Below are 12459 nucleotides of genomic sequence, written 5' to 3'. Positions count from 1 at the left end.
TACTTCTATTTGGCATGCCTTGGGATTGAGGAATGCCTTCATTATTCTGACAACTTTACCTGGGGCATTCATGCTAGTTTGATTTTATTACTCAACTTGTGCAATTTTCACATCTAGGGGCAACTTCTAATTGCCTTTCCCCCTCAACGGTTTCAACATTTTGTATTTTCCTTGCGTATGAAGGGGTTAAAACCATGGCGAAGTGCCATTTCCTCTTTGAGATCTCGCTGTTTTCATGGAGTGTAATTGATCTCTACCCCGATTAAGGAAATTATGGACCTGTTCCTGTCTGAAGAAGTTCTGATTAGCTAAGATAGTTGTAAAATCTGGTTACGTCCTGATGAAAGCTGATGTTAACTGTTGCTATGTTGTCCTAACTACCACACCAGATATAAGAAAATCGAGAAGATTGTGATTTACCATTTCCATGAAGATGATAAGTAAGTGGGTGTTACTGTTTGTACAGGATCTTTTGTCTATAGAAGTTAGTGACTAATGTGCATTATATACTGTCTTTACTGTGTTGTCTGTCGTTAGAAATCAGTGGTTCTATTATGCTGACTAAGCATACTAATGAAAATTGTGACGTTTCATATAAGGTGAAGTTTACTTTTTTGCTCTCAGACCTTTCCGCATGTTTCCACTTTTTTCAAATTTCTTAATGTTCAGAATTTTATTTTGGCAAAACAACTTAAGATGATGACCCATATCTTTTAACATTGGTTTACTAGAACCTTTGAGGCCTCACTGTACTGGTATGAGGGTGGAAAAACATTTTGTGGGTGGGGCACTGGGGCTTCCATAGTTAGCACTGATAGAGAAGGGCTAAGGTAGATCTGAGTTCTCTGACTGAAGGTACTCAGTTGGTGGTATATGCAGGGCCTAAGCCATCAAACATTGCATCATTTTCTAACTCACACAGAGGGCTAGTGTGGAAGATATTCCTGAGGTCTCTGCAACCTCAGTTCTGTTTGGCTGGTTGACAAAGGAGTTTGTAGCTAATATAGCCTTATAGCCTGCCGTAGCGGGTCAGACCAGCTGTTAAAGGCCCGCTCCAGAAAGCCTTTATTTGCCGATACAGCCTGTTACAGCCTGCTGTCAGAATATTCTGCCATATGAGGGCAGTGTCTCTTGATTTAAAAAACAAAGGCTTTTCGGAGCCTTTGTTTCACAGTTGCTTCTCTGAATGTTCAATAGATAACAGCCTCACTCAGGGCCCTGGCTGGTAGCCGTTGAACATTCACACCAATAGCTGTGAAAGGAGACTGAAGTCAGCTCCTGGTTCTCCCAAACTGCTTTTCCTCACTCAGCCGCGCAAGGCAGGCTCTGGAGCTGAGCAGCATTCCCCTCTCCCTCCTTCTGAAGCTCTATTGGCACTGTGAGATGCGGGCAGAGGAAGAGGGAAAGGTTAATTTGTGTCCTACTGCACAGGCTCTGCCATTCGCTTTCCCCTGTCCAAGCTATAAATCCCAGTGATTTCAGGGGAAACAGAGAGCAGAGGCTGTGTATTAGGACACTGTAATGTTCAGAACAGTGGGCATGTACCAGTTTACGTAGGCCACTGCTGCGCCACGGTCTTCAGTGGAGCTCTCAACATGCCAATGTTTTCATTTGTTTATATGCCCTGACCATTAAGGTAGCAAAACAAGTCCATCCGACATGCTTGCATTCTGAACAAGAATGACATCAGCTGCTGTGTTGTTCATCTAAAGCTGTTATGAGGTGCATGAATCTCGATATAGTGGCTACAGCAATTAAAATTACCCATTTTTCAGGCGGAAGTAGGGATTTCATGTTTAGGGTCTGCAAGTGCTACACTATGTGGTTTTGTGTAACTCACTGTTTGTTTAATTATATCCATAACTTTGATACAAGGAGCTATTAAAAAACAAGTTCTCCATTTTTAACTTTCTGTTAAAGCTGTCAATAAAAAGAAAAAGAAAATGTTTAGCTTAGAAACATGATTGCTTATTCTGCGTCTTAGAATGGGGCCTCAAACCTCCCTGGAACGTGCTATGCTATGTGTGCTTCCACCGAGCCGAATCCTCAACATAACAAAGTACAGAAAATTAACTGGACACATGGACTATATTTATTATCAAGATCTTTTAATGAATATAAAAATAGCATCAATATTTTCCCATTTTGTATGACTTACAAACCACATTCCTGCAGGAAAATAAACTGGATTGTAACATCAGTAGACACAGTATTTGCCACTCTTTCCCATAACATTCAGCAGACGGACAAATATTTCAAACCACTATCACCCAGGCTTCTTTTGGGTGTGTTACGCCTTATTGCTTTTCAATGATCAGCGAAAACACATTGCCTTGTCTTGCAGATACCAATAGAGGTGGTCGGCTTATAACTGGAAAAAATGCAGGTTTACAGAAAGCTTAATAGAAAAAGTAAAACTTAATTTAGCGAACAAAGATCATTTCCTTCTATTTGACTAATTCTATAGGCCCTCATACGTATACTTTAAAGGCTTCCTCTTGTGATTTAGCTCAGCAACGGTTTTGATTGTTCTTGAATAGAAGCTCTGAGAAAGAGATAGAGAAAGTTAGGGGGAGAGAAAGATTGGCACACCTGGAAGAGGTCCTTCACAATCATAGCCTTCTCATCCAGAACTTCCTTCTCCCGCCTGTACCATCCACAAGCCCACAATGATTGATGATGTAATGCCATCTTGAGCCATGGCATTAAGTTTATGAAGCCTCATTGTTTAGCCAATGTGGAACAACAAAGTTAAGCAAAATGCATGGCTCTTGGCACTACAACAAAGTATTAGTCTTAATTTGAAGTAGAAAAGAGGTGGGATAATGAAAATCCTTTTTAATTAAGCTTGTGGCCAAGAGCATCTTGAGGCTCATACCCCAAAGTAACCCATTTGCTTTAATACAATTTCATATAGCTCTCCCCTTAATACTGTTTTGTCAAACATCTTTCAGAAAAATATACTCCACTCTCAATTCCTTTTACTGGAGGATACTAATGCGGGTCCTCTGTCTGAAGAATACCCTTCGTCGAACAGGGTATAGTGGGAGTGTTTATAGACGGAAGATTATTGAATGACTTTTCTGTCCCTTGTTAAATCTAACAGGGCATATTTCCTACAGTAAACGTTTTGCTGATTTGTTCTATCATTACAACAGTTCTGACCTTTTCTTTTTTACCAGTTATGATATCCATCTGTTATAAGAGAAGTTTTTAAGATACAAGATAAGAGGTGGAGTCTTAAAGAGTATGACATTGAGAAACAATGGGATTGTAAAGCTGGTGACTTTGAAGAAGGTAAGCACATGATAAGAAGGACCCTAGGTTGTGTTTGAAGAGGTATAAGTAGCAGAGTTTTTAGTGCTAAACACAGTACAGGTGAAGATTCAACTCAAGTTCGGTATCTGGAGGGCAGGGGTGCATCTATACAAAGATTACATCAGATTGAAAGCCTTTCAGGGTAGAACTACTACAATTATTTATGTTTCATGTTTTATTAGGTGACAGTAGTACTTGAATATGTCAGGGGTGCTCTTGTAAGCAAGTGATGGTGCTCAACTATGGGAGTGCTACACTAAGATAGCAGGGGTTATATGCCAGGCATCGTTTTATAAAATGATTACGTTTTTCTCATGCCCCAGGGTGGTGACCTGCATGGCCTTCTCTTATTTCGGAAATGGACGATTTTGAACGCATGAATAAGTCAGATTACAATTTTTTCCTCTCTGTTGTTGGCTAGGTATGCTCTGACATCAAGATTGTACTTGGTGTCTTTTGGTTGCATTTATGAGTTGGGGTGGGTAGCTGTGTTCAAACGTGACACTGGCACTTTTATGTGCTAATGGCCATGATGCTCAAATGTGCCCAGGTTATTCTAATGTGGTATTTTTGCTGAACATCCTGTACCTTCTTACATGTACTAACCTATGCACATGATGGAGTTTCTGGCGAGAGAGTCAGAGAAAAAGAAAAAGAGACAGAGAGACAGAGAGAGAAAGAGATGCCAACTATTTCCCACAGACATAGCCCTACTGCAGTAGTGGTCTCTCTGCTGTTGGCTGACTGAGTGCACCACCTCCTCCACCACCTTGAGACAGATGGCAGGCACTGGCTGTCCCATTCCTAGCCCACCATTCACTTAATAGAATGCCACCTGTGTATGTCGAGGGGTGATGGCAAAGGCAGCCATGTTTCACTGCCAACCGCAGACAAATCAAAGGCGGCTTTGGTGGAGTGCATCTGATAAAGCCTCGGAGTCCAGGAGCCATGAGTCACTCACAGTGCAGCTCATCAGCTTCCCACTTTCATTACACCGAGAACAATGTGGACCAGTTGAAAGTGAACGGGTCAGCAGAAAGATTTCTCAGTGGCCCAGCAGTCTTCACGGACCCTATAAGAAGCTCACAAGTTTATTAAAAAAATATACATTTCAGGGAAGGAGTTGCAGCAGATTATGATTGAAAGAGTCACATTCTTGAAGGGAATAAACACAAAGTAATGTAAGTCTACAAAAAAAAGGGATGCAGCCAATGCCCAGGAGCCATGCTTAATTTGAGCCAGTGGTTTCTGGTGCTCCGCACCAGCACCTAATTCTCAACACCAGCACTTATGGCAGTCTACCACATGGTGGTGCTGCTTGTCTAATTTACAGATGAGCACAAGAACAGTTGTTTATTAACTGAATATACAATAAAAAATTTAAATACCTGCCATCCAAGCCATTTTTATAGTTTTGGGGGCCTGGAATAGTCCGAATTGTTACACTTGTAAAAGTGTGATGGTTAGTAGTTGTGTTGGTACTCTCATTGGCCGTGCTGGCAGGGGCAATGGGTGATGCACCTTGCAGTGGCCTCTTGAAAAGGGCCATGTCACTTATTGTTTCACAAATTAAGCACTGCCCAGGAGTAACACTAGAAAGTACTGTTTCAGAAAAGGGTATATATATATAAAACAACTTCTCTGCTGACATGGGTCAGATAGATACAGTAAATAAATTTAAAAAACACGGGGGTGTGGCTAGTTGAGGCTGCAGACATGTGCCTTTGCTTGAAGCTCCATGTGACAGTGTCGCTATTCCCGTTGGCTCAGTGGACTTGGAGCATGATGAAGAGGCTGCAGAGGCTGCACTCTATGTGGAGGAAAGGGGCATCGCTCTATGACCCTGCACCGGAGTGAGAAACATTGCCTCTCAAAATGGTCAGACTGGCCTAAATTGCAAGCAGGCAGTGCCTAAAGAGCTGGTCTGACAGGCCAATGTGTGGCTAGTTTTTTTGTCTGTTTATGGGCCTGGTTTATGATCTGGTGAGTTAGTTTCCATTGTTGATTTCCCTGATATTACCACAAACATTGGCTGCAGCAAGCACAAATCATGACGTCTCCCCTACCCTGCAAAACACCTTTACAGCTTGTCTTTACAAGTCGAAAGCTTCCCTGATTTCCAAATATGGGTCAGAATTTTAACTATCTGATTCGCTAATGGGGCCAACTTTTATTTTGGTGCCCGGGCCTATTTCCTGTCCCAGTCCAACCCTTTCTCTCAATGTGAGATGCAGATCCCTGCGCCACCCTTCCAATCCTTTGGCAACTTCAGCCCTGCCAAGTTTCCTATTCAGACGCATGACTAGCTCCCCTAGACCAGGTTTTTTCTTTCAGTTATGGGACTTGTTGGCTTATTCATTCCACTGTAAAACTGCAAGTCCCAGAATACGATAAAGAAAATCTGGACCAGAGCTTTTCCTGACGCATGGACTTGGGAAACTTTGCAGCTATGCAACTCTCCTCAATCATTCACACTAGTGGGGGGCTCCCCCGAACCCTGCCCTGACTCTGGCTCCCCATGCGAGGTGGGATGGTTTTCATAATACCTAAAGGCTAAAATGTTCTAATGTTGTAATGTAATGAACTCCAATCAAATCCTCCTCCCTGGGATGCTCATCCGAAAGGAGAACCAAAGTATCCTACTAGAGCCATATCAACCTACTCCTACCGGCGCCATATCTATTAGCCTTCCTATTGCACCGCGGCCATGTTTATCTCCCTCTCCCTCACTTCCGCCTAGTGAGTCTTCAAGGTCCCACTAATTGGAGGCTTGGAGAATTACACTCAAAGGTTGGAGAATCTGAATAAATGTCCCAGCTGGTGCATGAGAGTACATGTCTCAAAGGCTACTTCTCTCTAACGAGTGGGGGCGGGAGAGAGCGAGAATTAGAGCGAGTTAGAAAGTAGGACAGAGAGAGAAAGAGAAAAAAAAGCCGAGAGTGGGTAGAAAATATAACATATATACTATGTTTCGGTGCTTTGATAAAAACAAATCAATAGTGCAACATCGATTATTAGATTTTTGGAGATAGTACTGCAGTCTTTTTTCCATTTCATGTTTTGAAATATGATGTCAACGTGAGCCTAATAACAAAATTAAATCGAAAGCTTGCTGCTTTATGAAATCATATGTTTGGAACAGAGCCTATCTCCCAAGAGTGTCTGTTCAAGTGGAAAGAAGGGAAGGAATGGAGGAAGTGGGATCGGACACTGTATCAAAGTGCAAACAAATGCCACCACTTGAAAGGCCAACTAATGCTCAGAGAATTGCTGCAACCCGTGTCTGATCTCCTTCGAAGGCGCTCCGGTGACTTTACCCCACTCCTGGGGCTTTCATTCACCTGTCTACGCTGGTCTCTGCCAGCCGGTTGTTCATGATTGCCAGAGCCCCAACTCCCCCAGAAAAGCCGTTGTGCCGAGAGGTCGTGCCGGATGGCCTGGGGTAGCCATTGGCAGTCTCCGAGAGCTGCTTCTGCATGATGGCCAGGGACACCTTGTTGGCGGCCAGGAAGTCCTTCATGGAGATCATCTCACCGGACATCCGGCGCCCGTCGACCTCGCTCTCATTCACCCCGTCGGTCTCAATGGAAATGTTGCGTCGAGTCCGGATGTTGCCGGGCATGACAGCGTTCCTCCTAGCCCGGAAGAGTTTTCTTTGGCATCGTTGGCAGCACCCACAATCAAGTTTTTTTAATATCCAATTGATGCACTGCTTTATCACAATGGATATGACATTGAACAAAGAGTATATGCAACACACGCCCATGAGAATGAAGACAAAGTTGCCAAACCGGTAGAGTCCCTGACTCTTGTAATTGGCATTTTGGCTACTGACAAGATCCCCAAAACCAATAGTGCTGAAGGCCACAAAGCAGAAGTAGAGCGAGTCAAAGTAGGTCCACTCTTCAATGGGCGAGTACATGGCCGAGGCACAGCAGGAGATGACAATGGACGCCAGGCACAAGATCAGCATCACATAGTACACCGATGGCTTCCAGCCCGCCAAGCTGTCCACCTCCGAATGGCCAGATGCCCTCCGGGAGTCGTGAGGCAGCACCCCTTTCCGGCGCAGTTGCCTCTCGTGGAAGGACTTCATGACAAAGGCAATCACTGTGATGAGGCGCTCCAGGAAGAGGTTGAAGAAGAGTATGGTGCCGGCGCAGCCAATCAGGCCGTAGAAGATCAGGAAGATCTTGCCTCCTACTGTTGCTGGCGTGGTCATGCCGAAACCTGCAGGGGAAGCAGAAGATTTGTGTCAGGTAATATTTGGTATTGTTATGCCTTCATTTGTATTCATGTGTATGATGGATGCCAAAAAACAGATGAGAAAAATTATTCATAGCCATTTATACATGATCCCTACAAAAATTAAGCCCTTCATCAGTTTCCCACAGCTCACCCACCACATAAGCAAACAGCGTGGGGTTGAGGAAAAGCCCACTTCTTTCCTTAACTATTTCACTTACAGTGCCAAAAAACAGTAAAAGGTAAGGCAGGGTTTCAGAATGACGACGCCCTTCAAATGACTTTTATTTAAATGCATTTATTTAGGCCTCTCATGCATCCAGTGTGGATATCCTTAAAACCTGCATTAATTTAACTATTCGGTGGTTTGACCAGCCAAGCCCTAAAAACAAAAGCTCAAATTAATGTCAAAATGTAAGACAGTGCCATTGAAGATTTACCTCTCAAGGATGTTCAACAACGCAAATTGTTTATACTGTTGACAGCACAGTGTGGGGTAGTTGATATGAGTGTTCACTGAGGGGGGTTCTTTTCTCCCTCAAACTACGAGGTAAACATTAAAAACATAAGGGGCTTCAAAAAAAGCAAATGTTTCAAAATGGCTGACCATGTGACTCCCACTGAATGGACATATTAATTGTTACTAACAATTATATAACAGTTGTAAGATTCAAATACATCTAGAAAGGGCATGCCGTTGTGGACAGTCATCTAAAGACGAATAGTAAACCTGTGTTGGATGCATTTTAGGCCAAGATTATTTCTGGACTTTGTTATGGCACCTCCCCAATTAGCATGGGTGTATGAGAAAAACTAAAGCCCGCTGCAGTCCTCACGGGAAAGAAGCTTTTCATTGTAGGAACTTCGACCTCTCAGGCTCATCTCAGGCTCAAGCTGGGCATTTTTTGAGTTTGGATGGAACTGAAAAGCCTCAATATCTGGAGAAAATCATAAATGTCGAGCAAAGCTCACTGTCAGGATTTCCACCACCATTATATCCCTGTGAAGGATAGAATCAGCTGGTGGATTCTACTCAGTATTTAGAATTTTGACCAGAAATTGGTGGATTTTTCTTTCCGTTCAAACTCTAAATTAGGCCTGTAGTAGCATGGCAGATTGAGCCCTTATGAAATATTTTGTGCAGTCCAACAAAGAAGGCTTGCCTAAGTTGCCATTTTCCGTAAATATGAGATAGCTTGAACGATGACTCAGGAAATCAGAGTTAAATTTGGTATTGCCAGAAGACTCTCTATTTCCCTTCTACTGTATGATTTTATACTTGCTGGTTTGCTAAGGTAGGTGACAAATGGGCAACTACTCGCCAAATAAACAGTGCCAACAATCAGAGCTCATTTGCTGCTGATTGCAAAATGGTGAACTCCTTGGAACCGGTCAGCGTGTTGCAGAAGGCTTTGATTATGGAAAATTAAAAAACTATCATTACATCATTGTGTCTTTTAGAACTAGACAACAATTCCTGCACATAAGATGACTTCATATTCCAATGTTTGTTAATGGGTCATTAAGGTGAACTTGCAAAACACTGATGATAGTGCAACCTTGATCTGGAAATAATGACCCACAGCTTAATTCTTATGACAAGATCTGAAGGAGCTGAGGAGACAAGGGCGGCAATTCCAGGCTGCCAGGGATGGGAAGCACTACTCCTGTCTTGTTCTTTGGTACACTTGGCAATGCCCCTGCCACCCTAGACACAGAGGCTCATGAAGGCAACAGCAACAATGGAAAGTAAATGGGGCTCTATGAGCGCTGCAGTGGTTAGGATTTGCTCTCCCTCTAACCTATGAACAGCAAAACATAGGTGGCTGATGAGGGCCTATGAGTAGGAAAAGGATCAGACCGTCGACGTCATCCGCGTGTCAAATGATGTATGATGGCATTTACGCCACCCCTGACAATCTGGTGAATCAATCTTAATGTGACGAGATTCTACATAAAGCCTTTTTTGCTAGTCTCCAGATGTCTAAAGAAAGCCTTTATGATTAGATTTGTACCCTCAATCCTGACTGCTAATTAGATTCTGGCTTCAGACATAAGCATATAAGGTACCACAAAGATAACTAAAATATTATTAATTTGGCTTTAGACATGTAACAATTGGACCTGATGCATGGTTTTGGTGATTTCAAAAAGGCGGGAACTCATGCTATGTTAAACTTTGTGTATCTCAGGGCCATCCATGGTGTATGTGGACCTCTTTTGCTAATTTGAGGAAAGCCTACGGCTCTCAGAACAGGTGGGCTGGTAATTGTAGGAAAGTGCCTCTTTTGACATTATTAGCACCACTTTTTACCTGGTGCATTGTCTGATTTCAAATGAAAGTGGACTGGGTCCCATCTAACTAGGTTCCCAGTGCCACAGCGCTTTCCTAAAACTGTACCACAATTGACACAACTTCAGCAACCCCTATAAGTACCTAATAAATGGTTCCCCTGAAACCCAGATCATTGGTGCTGTAGAGGGTCCACTAGGGCTGCAACACAAATTGGGCCACCCTAGGGACCCCTCACCAAGACCATGAAAACTGCCATTGTAAGCTGCATGCCTTGGTGCAGAGAAAACTGAAGAGTCAACATGGCACAAAGCTCGTCGTACCATACCCAGAGACACTGCATGAGATATAAGTAAGTCACCCCTACTGCAGGCCTTACTGCCCTAAGGCAGGGTGCACTGTATCCCATGTTTGGACATATCTGCATGAGCAGATATGACCCTACAATATCGAAGTCTATTCTTGGATATTGTAAGTGCCCAGGGAAGTCACAGAGACTATATTGGCTGGGTACTTGTCCTTTTTAGTTTCCTAGCTCCATGATGGCTTCACTGCAGCCCAAGATGTTTGGTACCGAACATCTAGTCTAAATAAATCCTCACTGATGCCAGTGTTGGATTTATTAATGAATGCACACAAGGAACACCTTAGAGGGTCCCCTGAAAACATACCAACACTGGTGTGGTCTCTGACTAGTCTTAGCCAGCCTGCCACCACCAGACCTGTTTCTGACCTCATGGGGTGAGAGCCAGTGCTCTGAAAGGCCAGGAACAAAGCCTGCTCTGGTGGTGGGTGCTTCACACCTCCCCCAAGCTGGAAAGGCATTCCAGGGTGGGAAGCTTCAAAGGAGATGCCGCCTTCGAAATGCAACCCAGGCACCTCCAGATAGTTGAGGGTGCCACTCCCATCCTGCTCCACATTATGCGGAAGGACAGGCAGTAAAATTAGTTAGATTAGGAGTTGTGCCCACATTCAGCTAGCACCACCCCTAAGGTGGGGCAAGTGATGTGGACACTACTTTTCCAATTCCTCCATCTTGAGATGGGAGGAATTAATCTATCAGGGCTAGGGTAGTGCCCCTTCACACAAGCAGTGGTCACTAAGAGGGTGTAGACACCCTAAAGGTAAGGAGGCCATTGGCTACTACTTGTCTCTCCCTTAAATACCACTAAATGTAGTATTAAGGTGGCATCCCTAGACCCTGAACTTAGATTCAATGGATACAAAGAAGACACAAACAAAGAAGAGGTGCTGACCTAAGAACCAAAGTCCTGCTGCAGAATTTTGGTGCAAAACCCTGCCTGATGCTCCCACAACTCAACCATTGTGGTATGCTGTGTCGTCCTGCAACTGTGAGGCCTCCAAGAACCCCAGAGCATCTCCAGCCCTTTGCTAATCACCAGAGAACTCCCTTGGGGTAGAGAAGCTACTCCCCTGCAGACGCAGGCACTGAACCCTCAGAGTCCAGTTTACCGAACTGCTGCTCCCCGATGATTCCGATACAACATCCAAGCAAAAAGAGGTAAATCAGCCTGAAGGGCCAGATCTGTCTCCCCGCCGAGTTTGGAGACCCCAGGACCTACTGGAGCTGTTCTGCACCAATACCCAGTGGGCCGGACTTCCTCAACCTACACCGAGACAAAGAGTCCGATCTGGACTCCAATGGCCCAGGAAGGAAGCTCCCTTCGAGGGACGTTGAGACCCCTGAGACCTACTTCATGAACTGTCCTGGAATGGTCCCTGCAACCTGTCTGCCCTGACCGCGAAGATATCTTGATGCACGCTGCCTGGCTGACCTATCTGCTCTGCACGCAGTCCACCCGGCCAGGGTACCGACAAACCAGCTGTGCTCCCATGGGCCTGAGGCCCTTGTGACCGGTTTCCTCGAGTGGGACCCCTCGGACCTACCTTTAAGTCCCCTTGTGCAGGGTGCTTTCTGGTGGCACATTGGACCTGGCCTTGCTACTTACCCAATCTGGAAGGTGAACCTCGTGGTCCAACGGCATGATTTTATATACATTTTCCTATTTTCCCCCATAGACTTCTATGGTACGTAATTGCGCATGTGTGTGTTATTTTGCAAACTTTGAAAATTCATATCTTAAAAGGTACTTAAATTAAATAAAAATCAATGTTATTTTTGCAAATTGGTCTCTGATTTATTCTTGAGCGTGTGCCTCATTTATTGCCTCTATGAGTACAACAAATGCTTAGCACTGCCCTCTGATAAGCCTAACTGCTCGCCCATACTACCACAAATAGATCATTAGTATGATCTACTTTTGCCTCTGTATACCACTCTGGGATCCACTGGACTCTCTGCACAGTGTAATTCGTTTTAGTGCACTATATAGAGAGACAGCTTCCTATAGTAATCCTTAGTGGGTGACAGGATTTAACAGACCCACCAGGATTACATTGGGATCTCAAGTCTTGCTTGAACAATGCAAGTCTATTGTTCTTCATCCGGGTGAAATACTGGGTAACAGGATGTGGGAATCAGTCAAAAACTGAAAATCCTCAATTTTATTACCCCAAAACTTGCTAGAGGGAGTAATTCTGCCCCATGGAGTTACAAATGCCCACAGTGGGAGTAATTTTGG

General features: G+C 44.1%; 1 protein-coding gene across 1 annotated transcript in view; it reads right to left on the bottom strand.

The window, feature by feature from the left end:
- Positions 1–2091: 2091 nt before the first annotated feature.
- The window catches only part of KCNK13 (potassium two pore domain channel subfamily K member 13), a 501337-nt gene continuing 490969 nt past the window's right edge, over positions 2092–12459 (bottom strand). Inside the window, exon 2 of the mRNA XM_085626522.1 lies at positions 2092–7548. Coding sequence (XP_085482648.1) covers positions 6656–7548 — 893 coding nt within the window. The 3' untranslated portion in view covers positions 2092–6655. The remainder of the gene's footprint in view (positions 7549–12459) is intronic.

Source organism: Triturus cristatus, chromosome 9 (genome assembly GCF_964204655.1).
Source record: "Triturus cristatus chromosome 9, aTriCri1.1, whole genome shotgun sequence".
NCBI classification, from domain to species: domain Eukaryota; kingdom Metazoa; phylum Chordata; class Amphibia; order Caudata; family Salamandridae; genus Triturus; species Triturus cristatus.
This window is presented reverse-complemented; position numbering and strand designations above follow the sequence as displayed.